We start from the raw sequence: 15976 nt of genomic DNA, 5'->3' as shown, positions 1-15976 counted from the left end.
CATTTTCTCTCTCACCGTCTGCTGGCTCAGCTGCTCAGAGAGCACTTTGCTGTCCTCTGCTTGCCCAGGTTTCATCAATTCCTGCTGGGCAGTGGTCTCCTCAATCCACTGGATCAGCTCTCCATGACACTCCCTGTAATCCCCCAGCACCTCCTGGATACTCTCCAGATCTGAACAGCTGAAAGGACCAATGCAAAAAGGAAACCATCACCAAACTCAAATCATTGCATCAAAACAATGGCTCCAGGTCCAGCCACATGCAGAGAAACCGCTAAAGCCGATGCTTCCCCGGGGATATTTATAGAAGCCACAGGTACAGCTCTGCAGGACAGGGAGCATGAGGGGTGTTTCCAGCCAAGCTATGGTTTGTTAACGGTGACAGTGTCTCCAACCAGTAAAGATCCAGATCAGAACTGAAAGGGGTTCCACAGAATCAGCCTGGCAAAGGTTAGCAGCTGCTAAGGGAGCTGTAGGATAGGCCGGGGATGTTAAAGCAGGGAAAGAGAGTCAAGAACTCAAAAGATGGAGTTGCAGAAGCAGAAGAGAGAAAGAGAACGAAGTCCTGCCATTCCCTCAGATGGGAATAGTTCCTATATTTAATGGTGGCATTTGCCACCCTGGCTGCGAGCAGAAGTTACAACTGGAAAAAGGCCATTGCTATTTCCAAGTCTGGCACAAGCTTCCATCAGAGGCACAGCCAGCAAAGCAGCAAGCACAAGAAGGGAGTGACTCACCGGGTTTCAATCTGAGAGCAAACTCTCTGCCAGCGATCCCACAGCTGGGCTCCCTTCTCCTGGTACCGCTCTAGGTCCATGCTGCGCTCTTGCTTCAGACGATACAGCTGCTCTCCCGTGATTTTAGCCTTTGCCACATCCTCTTCCAACGTCGAGAACACAGCGCTCTTGTTCTTCGCATCACTGAGCCATTGCTTTAACAAACAACAAGACAGCTAAATCCATATTACCACGACCAGAAAGTTTAGCTGCATTTGCTGTTGCGAATGTACAACATGGAATTCTCCAATCAAACGTAAGCAGCTAAATGTACAGAACAGTGAAGACAGGAGAAAGAAATATCTAGCTCTGCCTTGCGTTGCCCTGTGGAGTTTAGGAACAATGATCAGCTCCACCATCTGGCTGGATCTAGGACCAGGAGGTGCAAAATGTCGGGATCCGTAGCCCAGCCCAGAGCAAGTCATAACGGTGCATTTGGCATCGCAGAGTTACGCACGCTGCGGCTGCCAAGTGCAGTTAGCACCAGCCGTGCAAAAAAGCCAAGGCAGCTGTTCTGCCTACAGTTCACAAAGCAGTAAGGATTTTGTCGACTCCATTAAAGCCTCCAATCGCTCACCAACGAGCAGGTGGGGTGGACCACAATGCAAATTCCGTAAGGAAAGGGGAGAGTGCCAGAGCTCAAGCCTGGAGTGATGCTAGTTTCTACTGGATGCTATTGGAAGCATAATGTTACCAACCTGTAATGTGGCTCTGTGAGACTGAATAGCTGTTAGATCAGCAGGGACTGCCTCCTCTTGGCTCAGTTTAACTTCATATCCTTTGACCAGGGACTCTGCTCCTTGGGTACTACGAACAATAACATCCACCGTCTTTAACCTATCGTGTAAAGACAAGAAAGAAACGTGACATCTCGAACTGAGGATATTCTGTATTGTAAAGTCATTTGGATCATAAGCTGCAGAGAAGAACAGAACAGCTCGCTCTGGATCATACCCAACATTCACATTTGAATAGCAAGAAGAGAGATCCATAATGGAATCTAGATTCTCAGGGGAGAAGCCAGTGAACACAAGCCCCTGTATATGCCCCTGAAATTCTAAAACACCTTCAAGTAAAACGGAAGGGATCAAACAGAACAGAACACAGAAGCAGCATAATCTAGTGGTCTGAGTTCTAGGATGAGAGCCTGGAATACCAGCATTTAACCCCAGTTCTAACAGCAACTCCAAGTCACTTCATCTCAGCGTTCCCATCCCCAAAGTGGGAATAATTAGTTACTTCTGTACAACACTCTGAAAGGGAAAAGTGCTATATAAATGCTACGTGTACTTACTGCTTACCTCCCTCATGGGCTATCATGAGGATTAGTGCTTGGGAAGTACAAGCATAGTAGGGATACTATTGGCAAGCAAACTACAGATACCAGCTCTAAGGATCACCCTTAAAATAAAGCCCAGTGCGAAGCAACCTCAATGTTCCCTATACATATTGTCTGGCCTTCAATTAATAAGTTGCCAGAGAACCTGTTTTTGTTGGTGTTTTGGGAGGTGCCTTATTACAGTTTTCACGGTGTATCTCAGAACAAGAAATGCATGCTTGGCTGTGTCATGTTAGGGTCCTACAGCAGTGAGTCAGTGAGAACTCCTCCATCCTTCCCTGTTCTTTGCTGGCCAATATTGTTTCATTGGTTCCTTGCACTCCCTCATCTGCCTGTCTGTATCCGTCAGTTGTCTCTTGTCTTATACCCAGCCTGTAAGCTCTTTGGGGCTGGAACCATATTTCTGTTTTGTTTCCATAGAGCCTAGCACAACGAGGTCTGGTCCATGCCTATGGCTACTAGGTGCTAAATAATAACAACTTCTTAGGCAGGGTCACCCTTGTCAATTGCCTGCTTTTTTCAGCTCTTGATTGTGCTGATGAGAAGTTCGGATGTAATAGCACTGAACATAGCAAGCTGTAATAGCAAGAGGTGTTCTGTACATTTTTCCCACCCAGCTCTGACAATGCACCTCAACCCTGACCTACAATGGCCCTGGGTATTCCAGCCCTGCACCAACTTCCACCCCCACGTATTATACCCCCAGCCACATAACACCTGATCACAGATTGTTCATCATGGTGAATTTTGCCAGACTGATAGCTCAGCTTGAACCATTTCCCAGTTGAATGCTGTATCTGAAACCCAGCTGTCTGGAGCACTGAGTCACCTCAACACTAACACTTAAATATTCTGGAGCACCACTGCCTGGCACCCCTTGCAGCTCTTGAATTTGCAGCATCTCCTAGACATTCCTAAGCCCCATTCAGAAGCATGAGAGCAATTCCCACCCTCACCCAGTTTCAGAGAAGGGAGCCATGCAAATTCTGCCCATATAGAATTCTCTCAACTCCAGAAAATAGGCATGTTCTGACTCACTTATCCAGGTAGATGGAAGAAAGTCCATACACGTGATCCATCTTCTCTACCAGTAGATTGAGCTCAGAACGCAAGTGTGGGGCACTGGACCCAGTTGGAGACTTGTGTAGGAAGCTGTCACATTTCTCAGAAACGTGCTGCAAGTCGGACTTCAAGTGCTGTAAATCCTCCTGCATACGCTGTGTGGAAACAGAGAATTAACATCAGAATAAAGTGCAGACACTCAGGAGACGGAAGCAAAAGTGAACAGGATAAGATGCAGGAGCGCCTGGTATCAGACATTTCCAGCTTAAAATTCTATTTAGCAGAATCATTTCAAGTCTAAATGGGCTTGTAAATTCTGCAGAATTCACCATTTTCTTCATTCCTTTCCATTATCAGATCAGGATGCTCTGGTCTCAGTGGGTGCAAAGGCCACCTGCAGTCAGTGCTTTGGAAACTGTTGCTTTTTATAACTTTTTAAAGAAGGAAGACTTTATGCAATGGATGTTTGCCCAGCCAGCCTATGAAAAAGGACATAAAAAGGAGAGAGATCTTTGCAGATTTCTTCCGGGGGTTTATATTTCTCCTCAAGTGGCCGCCCAGTGGACTGAGGGATAGGCCCAGGTTATATGACCATAGACATTTTCCCCTTGGGGATCTGAAGCGAGGAGACATCATGGGGTGGGTGAAGGTGTAAAATGCAAAAGGGCGGCGAGGCAAGAGAACAAAAAGATACCTTCATTGTCTTTCTGACCTAAGAGTAAAACGTTCCATCTACAAGATTGCTATGTGAAGCAGGTGAAGATGAGAGGGGAGTTCCCTATATGAAATTTATGCCAGGGTATCAATGACCTGTGAAGCAGTTCTCTTAAGACCAACAGTGGGTTCCCTCAAACACTACCTTCCTTCAGGAAGTACTGACCTCCTGCTCTGCAATGTGGAAGGTGTTTTCCTGGATAGCATCACCGTCTGTTCTGGTGCTGCTTGGAGCCTGGATTCGCCTCACTAGTCTCTGTTCACACTCCTCCAGGCGCAGACGGATGTTCTTTAGCTCAGAGAGATATGCCCTGGCAATGGTCTCATCTTTGTCCTCTGTTAAGTGACAAACATACCAAAAAAAAAAAAAAACCCACCTAGGATTAGTCTCTATTAGGAACCATAGACCCAAGTGGCTGCATTATTCTGCCCAGAGAGAAGCGAACACAGAGGTCTCTACTCAGATGGAAACCAATTTTGCCAAAGGCCTGTCAAGAGATGTGAGGACCTAATGTTTAACCACTGGCAGCAAAGCAAGGACCCCACTACCCAGATCTAATTGGCACCATTTGCCAGTGCTATTTCTCCCCAACAAAAGCCGCACATTCGAATGAACAGCAGAGAAGAGAACAGCCATTTGCAAAGCTAACACTCACAAGCTAGTCTAAAAATTAAGAGCACCTGTAAATCCCTTGTCTCTATCAGCCCCCACAGCTCCATGTCAGTCTATTAACCCTTCCAGCTCACCGTTCTCCATGGACTCCAGCAGATGTTGGAAGTGCTCCTTGCAGGACTTAACTTCTTCCTCCAAGCATAGCCGATCAGCCCCAGAAAAGAGCTCTGAGTCCTGGCTGTCGTGCAAGAAGTCCTCATAGTGTGCCTGGAGGCTCTTCATGGCTTGCTGGCACTCTCCTTGGGCCAGAGATCTCAGCTGTGGAAAACCAAAGACTAACTAGAAGGAACCAGGCTCCAAACTGCCCTGACCAAGCTCCCAGTTACTGAAAATTACCCGGATGCTTCCCCCATTTCTCACACACAGCAGTAAACATTAATTCACACGCTCCTTTCCTAGCAAGCATCTTTTCAAGGGTGACAATCACTGCCAGGCCACCCCTGGAGCCAGATACTAGTGAGTCTCCCCTTCTCGGACAGGACAGCTCTTCTTGTCACGCTATGCTGCAGCACGGCCTCTGCCTTGCCTGGGTTTTTATCTCGCTCCCCCGCACTACAATAATCTTTATTGCCTGAACAGAGCTCTCCCATGATTTCAAGGAAAGATATTATGAGGAGTTCGCTTTCCCTGGATCTTTCTTCTGCTTCCTCATTCCTCTCACCTCCACCTCTGTTCACTCCTAAGTAAAAAGGAGCATCCATCCTAGGACACCCTAGCTGATTATAGCTCAGGAGCAAACAGCTGACGCTACAGTCATTGCACCTTTCTCTCTTTGCTCTGTCAGACTGTCTTACACTCAGGCTGATCCCTCAGTTGCCCTAACCCTTCACCCTTGAATCATCTCTTACTATTTTCCTTGTATTCCCTACCCAGGCGAGGAAGCCTTGGCATCCTTTCCAACTCCAGCCAAGCGGCTGGGACTACACTTCATGCCAAAGCAAGTTAGCTTTCAACATTGCTGGAGAAGACCAGCCTACACTGCAGTGACACGGACACGGGGATTTGTTGGGATGCTTTGTATGGTACCTTCTCCATATTCCAGCCTTGCACCAGGGCAATGTCCTTCCGCAGGTAGTTCCAGGAGATCAGGCTCTTCGTGTTCACATGGAGCTGGTGCCAGAGGGCCATCACCTTCTGGTACAGCTGTTCGACCCTACGACAGGACAGCAGTTCCATCACTACCCAGCTCCCCCAGCATGCTCAGTTACGCATGGAGCCAGGCCTGTGCTTATTCAAATTCAGCCTTTAACTTTTAGCTCATTAAGATACAACCCAAGGTCGAGCCTAACCGAGTAGAACGAATAGGAAGGCTTGCAGAATGCCCTGATCAGAATCAGATGGGAGCCTTATATCTCTCTCATTCACATGCATTAGATCCTCACTGGGGAATCCCCCCCTCCTGCGTGTTGCCATCTCCAACCACCCAGAAATATTACATCGCGTGTTCTTGTGGAATTAGCAGCAGGAGCACTGGAAGAGCTGCCTCCTCTGCCAGGCAGGCCAGCCACACCCCGGGGGCCCCCGGCCCCTCTGCCAGGCAGGCCAGCCACACCCCGGGGGCCCCCGGCCCCTCTGCCAGGCAGGCCAGCCACACCCCGGGGGCCCCCGGCCCCTCTGCCAGGCAGGCCAGCCACACCCCGGGGGCCCCCGGCCCCTCTGCCAGGCAGGCCAGCCACACCCCGGGGGCCCCCGGCCCCTCTGCCAGGCAGGCCAGCCACACCCTGGGGGCCCCCGGCCCCTCTGCCAGGCAGGCCAGCCACACCCCGGAGGCCCCTGGCCCCTCTCCAGGCAGGCCAGCCATGGGTGTTCAGCTTTTTTCCCATTCCCATTAATTTTATTGTTTGTGAAGTCACTAGGCTGGAAGCACTAAAAAACACCTCCTCGTTAGCCACACAACAAGCAGGGCAAGGGAACCACCTTGCCCTCATGGCTCACCCCTACCTAGAGAGTAGCTCAGTTTCCAGACCCACTTAGACCTTGTCCACACTGGGGTTTTTGCACTGGTGTGGACAGCATTGGTGCAAACCCCTAGTGAGGAAAGGCTGCACCATGAGTTTGATCGTTTGAAGCCAAGATAAGCAGCACAAGTCATGCTTTATATTGGTGCAGGCGCATCTAACACCAGGGACTTGCACTAGTGCAAAAGGCTAGACAGTCTAGATGAGGCACCCTTGGTCTCCCTGCTGATACTGTCGCAAGGGAGTCAATCACAGGAACAGGTTTTGTGACACTGGTCCACTGGGAACTGAAACAGCAAACCCAACAGCCATCAGACTAAGTACTTCTGGGTACAGCTCACCAAGCCTGGATTTCAACTCGTAACCAGAAGACTCCAAATCACCACCAATCCCCTGAACCCTCCCCATCACCTGCAACTGAGCCCCACCACATTAATGAGCTAGCCACCTGTTGCAATTAATATTAACAACATGAAGCCCCAACTCCCAGCAAAGATGGGGGGGGTTAAACTTTCCCCCAATCAAAACAGATCTGGATGGTCTCAGTATAAATAACCCAGAACATAAACAGCTAGAGGCATCTCTTGGTCATTCTAGCTTTGGAATTCCAACCCACAGCGAGCAGCAAGCAGTGAATTGCAGAGCTTAGTTACCTGTTAGCAATGTCAATTGCCTCTTTGTTAGGAGGGGGGATCAGGAAGCACACAGATGGTACCATGGCCTCATTGCCTGTGGGGCTGATCACCTTCCATTTGGTCCTCTGGGAATTATCTTCCAGCACACACTCATCGTTCTTACAGATGGTGATCTACGTAGGCAACAAAAATAAGATTGCATTCCAACACCTGACCCATTATTGTCTTCTATTGTGGCCAGATCCCTTTCTGGGAGACTCCAGTAGGGCTACCTGAGGAAAGGAGGCTTTCAGCCAACTCACTTTAAAATCGAGCAAAAGCGAAGTAAATTGTGAATCACCTCAAAGAGCTGTCTAGAGAGGAAGGGAGGAGAAATTCAGTGATGCCGGGATGCTCTCCGGAAAGTCTTTAGCTAGAAGGTATCAATTCCACCCTCCTATGGGAATGGAATGTTTGCTACTGCTCAGAGAAAAACCAGGACCATTGGAGAAGCTATTTCAGAAGAGGCAATTGCGCTGCCCGCCTCCTTATACATCCCCTCCCTACCTCGCTGTTGTTTCTTACCGTCAAGTGCCATAGAAGTGGTCCAAGTTTCTCTGTTTCCTACTTCCCCACTATTCCCCCAACCCTCTGCACAAGCCTGGATTCTTCTCCTCCCTTCACTCCGAAGCCCACAGGCTCCTTGCCGTCAGCTCACCTCGATTTGGCGATAGTCACAAACAGCCTTGACCGAGATGGTGCTCTTCAGGACATGGTCCGGATTTCTTGGCTTTAGCTGAACGATGGTTTTGGACCGCCCAACCAAGCTGGCAACAGAGCTCTTCGACTGAATAAGCTGCTCCTTTTCATCCTGGCAAGAATGAAAGTGCGTCTAGTGCAGGTGGCAAAAGAGAACCACTAAATCCCTTAGAGTTGTTGCAACAACCCTCTTGCCCCCTGAAAGGTGAGGGTCCTCCAGGGCTGGGCTGGGCTGGGCTGGGCTCTCAAGGGCTGAATGGATATGCCAAGAGAGTCCCTCTCACCCCAGCTGTGGGGGAACACACCCCAAATCAGGGCTGGAACCTTTCCTTTCATTTTTGTGCCATTCCAGACAACTCACTTGCTTACCCCCACCCCACCAAGCTGCATGCAGAGCATTAATTTCTTTTGCTGCTAGAGACAAGAAAATAACAGTCTTCTACAAAATTTAAATTGCAGAGTGTATAAAACCGTGACCAGCAGGACACACCCTCACTGAGGAGGAATTTCTTTTTTGCTGCTTTGGGAAGGCTGCAGAACCCTGTTTAATTCCTCATTTTTATAAAGCAAGGAATGAAGGCACGTTTAAAAACAACACTCAGGATGTAGGTGCAAAGAGCTAAGAAGATAAAACATCCCAGAGAAATGGCTCAGAAACATGTCTTCACTAAAGACTTTCCACTATGGTTAGTGGTGAAGCAATCAGAGTTATTAGATATTTTGATAGAAATTTGCCAGCTGGGGTAAATGATATTGCATAATTGGTTTCTGTCAGTCACTGCTGGTCTGATGCTCTGAGATCGCAGTGGTTCTCCATTTTCAGAGCATCCTCAAAAACAATCTACAGCCATTCCAGTGTAGAAGTGTGGGTAACATTACAGAAATCACAGCCTGAATAATTTATTATGGTCCAGCCCACTTTGACTTATGAAGTCAGAAAAACCATCCAACAGAGAACTTTAACACTCATGCTTTCCACTCTGAGCCCATTAAAGGGTCAATTAGTGCACTAGGAAGGGTGAAAGGTCTGAGTTATTTAATGGTTAAAAAAAAAGAATAAGTGCTTAAATAAACTACCTGTGCCTGTCCCAGGGAGCATGATTGGAAGAAATACAACTTTAACTCATTAGTTACCAAAGAATAATAGCACATGTCAGGGAGATAGCTGGACTTCACCGTTCCTGAGACGTCGGTTACTTTTCAAAACAAGGAGTGACCCACTATCATGCCAGAGTCCTAGTACTTGTGGATACAGCTCTAAGAACCTGCAGCTAGTACAGCTGGATTACAAAGGGCCTGACCACCTGAAACTGGGAGGAGGGAATGCGCCACACGGACCCTTAAGAAGAGAGGACAATGAGTCCAGAAGATTTATCCTGCATGACTCCCCAATAACAGCACCCATGTTTTTTGCTGCAGAACCTCTGGATCAAAGGAATCCCATAAGTAAGAGACTGAATATGGCAATGGGATTTCATGCATCTGAGTTTATTAACCTCCACTAATACGTTAGTACTTAATCAGTCCAATCTGAACAAGTGTATAAATGTTAACATTTAAACTTTATCAGAGGATTAGCAATTAAATACTTAAGTAAGCCTGCACTAATTAGATATGCCAAATCAGTAGCTGGTTGACAGTTCACTCCTTGTGTTTTATTATACCAATTTACACTAAGCGGTTATGAAGTTATCTTATTGTTTGGACTGCTCTATATTATTCCATTTGCATCAGGTCATGAGGCCTAAAGATTAATCTGCCAAAGAGCAGCCTGCTACTGATGTCTTGATTACTGAATATAAACATACACAATTACCCTTATGCTCACTGCTTTGATTTTATCGTTAGCAACTTTCTGGAACTGGCATAACAGATTAATGACAGATTTGATCTGGATTAAGAGTGGGCATTTCCCGCCATCCTTCCCTGCACCGGCTAAACAACCAACTGGATGCAGCCTCCAGCTGCATTTGACCAGATCAGAGTAACCATCTTAGACAACAAAACTCACCCATCACCGTATTTCTACGCACAGAAAGATAGTGTGGTAGATAGTGATGGTGAAACATCTGGACTTCATTTTCCTGTGGTATAAAAGGTCTCTAACCAGCCTGTTTGCACAGCCGGCTCCTCTTCCCTTCAGCAAGGGTGCAAGGATACAGAGAGCCTTGTGCTCTATAAGAGTCCTTTACTGCAGTCACTGATCTTCCATTATAGCTATTAAATTAAAATCAGATTAGTGAAGACAGTGTTCAGTAAACAGAAAGCGGCACAGTTAAGGTCACACAGCCTGTACTCGGACACACGCATGCACAATCAAAATGCAAAGAGTGGCCTGAGACAGGATAGGCAAAGAACATTCAACTTAACTGTGCTGTTGTAGGAATAAACAAATATACCCATTTTCCCCTGTAACACAAAAGCCAGCAAGCAGTGCTGCTCCACAATACTGATTGTGTATTGCACCGAGCCCATGGTGTTGGGGCTTATACAGAACACCCACCATGGAATCCTGAAGCAGATCTTCCAGGCGGGTCAGGCTGGTGTTCTGGTCACAAGAATACTTCCGTTTGATAGAGTCCTGGAGACTCCGCAGGTATGTTTCTGACTCTCGGGCGTCGCTGAAGAACTGCAAAGCCAAAAAGCATTACAGAAAGCTGTGCGATACAACACACCAAAGGCTATTCATTGCCACAGGCAACACCGAAAGGAACCAACCAAAAATCTCATTAGGCAAGTTTCTGCTGCATTTCTCTCCATCTTTGTGCTGTTGGAGCTGTAAGCACCACCACAGGCATGGCCTGGGCTATAGCGAGAAATCACATCCCACCATATAAAGTGCCCAGAGGACCCGGCAGAAGGGAAAGAAACACATGGGAACAAACTCAGAAGTCCTTCATTTAAAGCTGTGTTCAGGATAAAGCCTATACTGCCCTGCAAAAGGATAAGTGCGTTGTGGGGCTCAAACATCAGGGTCAGTTGATGCTATACCATAACCACGGTGCACATCCAGGTTTGGGTCTCTGAACCATAGATCAAGGACAGAAACGCAGGACTGTCCCTCCCTACTATACCTGGAAGTAAGCAGCATTCTCCTTCACGTGCTGGTCTACACATAAGCAGAGCTGTTTGATCCATTGCCACTGGGACTGGACAGCTGCACTATATGCCTGGAAAATACACACATACAAAGAAAACCACAAGTTACAACAACAAAGGAACAAGGTGCATCTGTCAACGAAGGGGCTTGAGTCAGTGTTCGGCTAGTTCACTCAACTAGCTTACAACATTCACATAAGGAAAGAAGGATTTGGTTGTAATGAGATGTCGTGGGAAGTGCCCTGGAATAGAGACCAAAGGAAATAAATTAAAGAAAGGAGGCTCCTCAAGTGGCACTTCCAAGGTAGTTTCCCTCCATCCCCTGGAATTGGTGGAGGGGCTTGTCAGTAAAAAACCCTGCCCTAAGAACCCTTTGCTCCACAGACATGTTTGCTCCATCAGTCTCATAACCATGAATAATTCAAAGCGAGCTCAGGGCCACTGGCTCTCTTATCTTACCACAGGACCTTGGGCCTGGGCCCGGTACACACAAACATTTATCATTATCATCTTGGGAAGGGCACTGTGTAGAAGTGTCTCCCTTGTCCTCACAATAGGCAACCTTATAAATAAAGCTGTTTACGTCTACTTGGAGTTGATAAGAGCAGTTCAGGGTGGAGGTGGATGTGTGGTGTGTCTACAGCATGTCTCCCACTAAGCTGGGTTCAATTGATATGGCTTGGCGTGACACTCCCCAACTCCCCAGCGTATCTGCCCTTCAAGTGATCAGTTACCTCTACAGTCTGTTTGGCCGGGTGATTCTCCAATGACAGCAGCTCCGCCGTATCTTGTAGAGACCGGAACACATCTTGTTTCTCTTCCAGTTCCATTGTCAGCTCCTGAGTAGCAGACACAAGCAAAGACTCAAATCAAAATCAATCGTACATTTCTGTGGAAGCTGTACTTGAGTCATTACATATCCAGGCCAGGCTGAAGAGGAGCAGGGATGTGGGGCAGGGTTAAAGCCGGTGTTGGGAACAGCACTGAACATTTCTTCAGTTCCTAGCATGTAGGTTTTGAATGGTAACACCTTATTAATACTGTCTTGAAGGGCAGTCTCCTTAACCTTAACTGAGAATTTCTGCCTTGGAATTTCCTTAATTTTGAATGGATACAGCTATAAATAAAACATTATTCAGGAAGTTATCGTTCAAAGACTAGATGCTAGGAGCTGAGGGAATTCGCAGCCAAGTTTTCAACTCCAGCTTTAACCCTGCCCCACCGGATATTTATTACATGCTCACAAAACTGGAAACCCTGCTGAACAGATTTAGCTTGTCCCTTTGCCTTCTACGCCAGCCACAGTTCACCAGTGGTGCTCGTGACTGCAGCAAGCGCTGCGGGCTGAGCTGTAGGAGCTCAGAATCCTGGGAAGCCTTAATTTGAGAGCTTGTAAGCCAGCTGGACATTTTACAGCAATTGAAAAGCAATACCAGTGTAATCAGCGGTGCTTGTAACTAGGCAGCCCTGTTCTGATGGGTGCCCTGTGCCTGCACTATACTCACTGAGAAGTAATTCCTTTTGGCAGCAATATTGGGGTTGTTGTCACTCCAGTCATACGCCAGCTCCTCTTCCTCCTTTTCATTCAGCCAGATTAACTCGGCAGTGGCTCGGGACACAAACCCGTACAGGCTCTGGAGATGCCGCAGTCGGAAGCTCGACATTTCCTGCATTCCATGAAATAACCCACCCATCTCATGATCCATAAATGGATGCTTCTCAGACTCTTCTCTCTTCCAGTGCCCCTGAAGGGGGCTGAGGACATACAGTTACAGTACTACGAAGATGTCTGAAAAGTGTGTAAGTGAAAACCACCACCCCCGAGATGATGACTCCAGCTGTGACGAGTTGCTCCAAACTGGGAAACATTTCTCATGTCATGTAAGTCAAGCAAATAAGGACAATGAGAACAGCTTAGGAAATCTGGATCCTTTGCCTTGGACACTCAGGGTTACAGGCTGAGTAAAGCCATGGCCTCCATAGCACACAGGCCAACCTTGCCAAAATAACCTGGTTTGCCATAAACAGGTTTCCTCTGAATTCTGAAGAAGACACTAACGTGTCTGCTCTTCTCTCAGCTCTCAATGATTACTGCTGTTCCCTCTCCCAATCCTCACCACCAGCAGAGTATGGACCCCGTATTCTGCATCCTGTGCCAAGGGAATATGGTGCTGGGTGGAGGGGTGGGACTCTCAGGCACCAGAGCATGCTGTGGACATGGATAATGCCTACTCACCATCAGCTTGCAGTACTGTGTCTCCAGCTTGCCGAGCGTTTCTGTGTAGCTAGTGCGGAAATTCTGAGACATTTTACCCTAAGAAGGAAAAAATGGTTCATGTTGCCAGTATATAGCTTCAATTTCAGAGCATCGCACCCCACACCAGCCACTTCCCCTGAGTTTTCCTTGAGCGGTAAGGACCAGAAGCGAGAATGCTAGCTGTGGCAAGTGGTCTCTTCTCTGAAGCAGGGGGTTGGGGGAGCGGGGGGGCAGAGGAGAGAAAGAGGAGAGGGAAATCAGGCGGTTTCCCTTAGTGAAGGAATAGGGCTCCAAGAGAAAATAAAAAGAACAACTTATGAGAAATTGGGCTTAAGACAACAAATCAATGAGGATCAAATCTGAACAGTAGCCGCAGCACTTAAGCCTCTTTGGTTTGAGCTTTGCCTGCAGAATAAGCTAATGGTGATACATTAAAATCCTGGTTCAATGGGACACACCTTAGATTCACAGATTCTAAGGGCAGAGGGGACCATACAGCACAGGTCACAGAACTTCCCCAAAGTAATTCCTAGAGCAGAGCTTTTGGAGACAGATCCAACCTTGATTTAACAATTGTCAGAGATGTGGAATTCACCATGACCCTTGGAAAATTACTCACACTGTTAACTACTCACACTGTTAAAACTACATTATTTCCAGACTGAATTTGTCGAGCTTCAATTTCCAGTCATTGGATCGTGTTAGCTCTTTCTCTGCTCCACTGAAGAGCCCATTATTAAATGTTTGCTCCCCATGTACATAGTTATGAACTTTATTCAAGTGACCCCTCTTTGTTAAACTCAATAGATTAAGCTCTTTGAGCCTATCACTAGAAGGCAGGTTTTCTAATCCAATCCTTCTTGGGGTTCTTCTCTGAACCTTCTTGAATTTATCAACACTCCTTGAATTGTGGGCATCAGAACTGGACACACTATTCTGGAAGGAGTCACACCAGTTCCAAATACAGAGATAACATAAACTCTCTACTCCTACCTTTAATGAGTCTTGATAGTTGAGAGTGCTGGTAGAGCTGGCTGCACCATATACCTTCAAAGATGCCTCACTGCAGCAGCTTCAAGTGTATTCACACTCAAAAGCCACCAAACACTCACAGGATCTGATGTCATGCCCCTCCTCATCACTCCTCCGAGCACTGGCAAACTCTAGTGCCCTCAGTTACACTATCAAGTCTGTGTCCCCTCACCTCGTACATCCTGGCCTCCTTCACACTGGCGCCCAGATCCTCCACGCTGGAGTGGACGTGCCGCTGAGTCTCCAGCTGAGATTCCACACTCGGCAAATCACTGCCCCACTCCGCCCGCTCCAGCTTCATCTGAAACAGCCACCAATAGGCCCAGTCAATGTTCGCCATCCCAAAGAGCATGCTCAAAAGCACAGGATCCTGGAGGTGACATCACCTCCTAGCTCACTATTGTAGCAACAGATGCAAAGCCCAGCCCCGGTGCAGTGTGCTCCTTAAGAGACTGACCCTAACAGCGCTCAGGTCAATGTCCAAACTCACACTGACTTCAGGGGCAGCTGGCTCAAGCCCTATGCTCATGTCAAACAGGAGGAGCTTGTTAGGCTGAATTAGTCTTGAGCCCTGCTTTGGAGACAGCCTTCCACTATTCCCTGCAAACAGCAGGAGCAACATATGGGAAACCAAACCCAGCTCAGGGCAAGAGGGACTTCTCAGAAACAAGAGTATCTGGAAACCAACGGCATTCCCTGTGCACCAGGGACCAGTTGCACTGTCACAACATTTGTGGTTTAAAGGAAAAAAAAAAAAAGACAGAAACCCCCTCCACATTTTTCAGTTTTCTGACTTTGTTTTAGTGCCAATACAGGCAGCTGAGTCAGCCTGTAGAGCTAGTTAAAGCCCAGGGCATGCACACACCTGCATCTCTTCCACCCAGGACAGCAGCTCGTACACAAATCGGAGGTTGCCTTCATCTTCAGAAGAGGAGATGGCCACCAGCTCCGCCCGGGTCATGGGCTTCCGGAACCAGGAGGTAGAGGAGGTGTGCGTGCCCTTTGTCAAGGGCTCTGCCTTCAGGTGTGTAGTGGTCAGGGTGGACGGCTGTACCAGCTCCAAGGTAGAGAAGTGACCCTTCCGGTACAGGTTAGTGCATTCCAGCCTCAGCGTGACCAGCTCATCTTGCAGCCGGACGATCCTGGAGCAGAGAGGGGGAAGGAAGACAGGAGCTGAGTTACCGATGTCTGGACTCCAGCAGATATATGGAACGACACCTGTTCTCCACAACGATCCTGCTTATCAAGGGTTTGTCTATCTGCTGAAGGAATCCCACCTCACAGGAAGCCCACGGAGAGCATGACGCACTCAGCTGGGCACAGCCACTACCACCAGGACTCGCATACCTTGCTGCTTAATGCAGCATATGAATGTGTTTCAGTCTATATCCCCCAGTCAGCGATGCTTCCTCATACACACAGCCCCTCACCTGAAGACCAGCTCCTCCAGCTGGTAGTAATTCTCATCTCGGAGGATCTGCACATCCACCTGCAGCTGCCGGATGAGCCCCTCGCATTCCTGCAGGTACATGACCACATCGGATTCGTACTGCACTGGCTGGCCAGACTCCAGGTGAGCAGCATCCTGCAGCGAGAGGTCGGAGTTACCAGGGGGATAGGTCATCCCCGCTGTACTGTAAGGGACATGCAAGGCAAGAGGGCTGTGTTCTGGTTCAACATTCAAAGGATTCGTAGA

The 15976-nt window shown here is 48.0% G+C and overlaps 1 protein-coding gene across 9 annotated transcripts in view; it reads right to left on the bottom strand.

Annotated features, from left to right (window-relative positions):
• Window positions 1-15976, bottom strand: part of MACF1 (microtubule actin crosslinking factor 1) — a gene marked incomplete at its 5' end in the record, with an annotated part of 251969 nt that overhangs the window by 116911 nt on the left and 119082 nt on the right. For all 9 annotated transcript variants that reach the window (XM_084652581.1, XM_084652582.1, XM_084652575.1 and 6 more), the window contains 17 exons: window positions 16-178; window positions 735-928; window positions 1472-1610; window positions 3151-3329; window positions 4055-4224; window positions 4636-4819; window positions 5588-5714; window positions 7173-7327; window positions 7852-8004; window positions 10396-10521; window positions 10967-11062; window positions 11726-11830; window positions 12497-12658; window positions 13228-13305; window positions 14453-14581; window positions 15146-15422; window positions 15711-15865. In XM_084652581.1, coding sequence (XP_084508707.1) covers window positions 16-178; window positions 735-928; window positions 1472-1610; window positions 3151-3329; window positions 4055-4224; window positions 4636-4819; window positions 5588-5714; window positions 7173-7327; window positions 7852-8004; window positions 10396-10521; window positions 10967-11062; window positions 11726-11830; window positions 12497-12658; window positions 13228-13305; window positions 14453-14581; window positions 15146-15422; window positions 15711-15865 — 2592 coding nt within the window. The remainder of the gene's footprint in view (window positions 1-15; window positions 179-734; window positions 929-1471; window positions 1611-3150; window positions 3330-4054; window positions 4225-4635; window positions 4820-5587; window positions 5715-7172; window positions 7328-7851; window positions 8005-10395; window positions 10522-10966; window positions 11063-11725; window positions 11831-12496; window positions 12659-13227; window positions 13306-14452; window positions 14582-15145; window positions 15423-15710; window positions 15866-15976) is intronic.

The sequence above is a fragment of the Lepidochelys olivacea genome (genome assembly GCF_965140295.1).
Source record: "Lepidochelys olivacea isolate rLepOli2 genome assembly, chromosome: 19".
NCBI lineage: Eukaryota > Metazoa > Chordata > Testudines > Cheloniidae > Lepidochelys > Lepidochelys olivacea.
The sequence above is the reverse complement of the archived record's forward strand: the minus strand, read 5'-3'. Positions and strand labels throughout refer to the sequence as shown.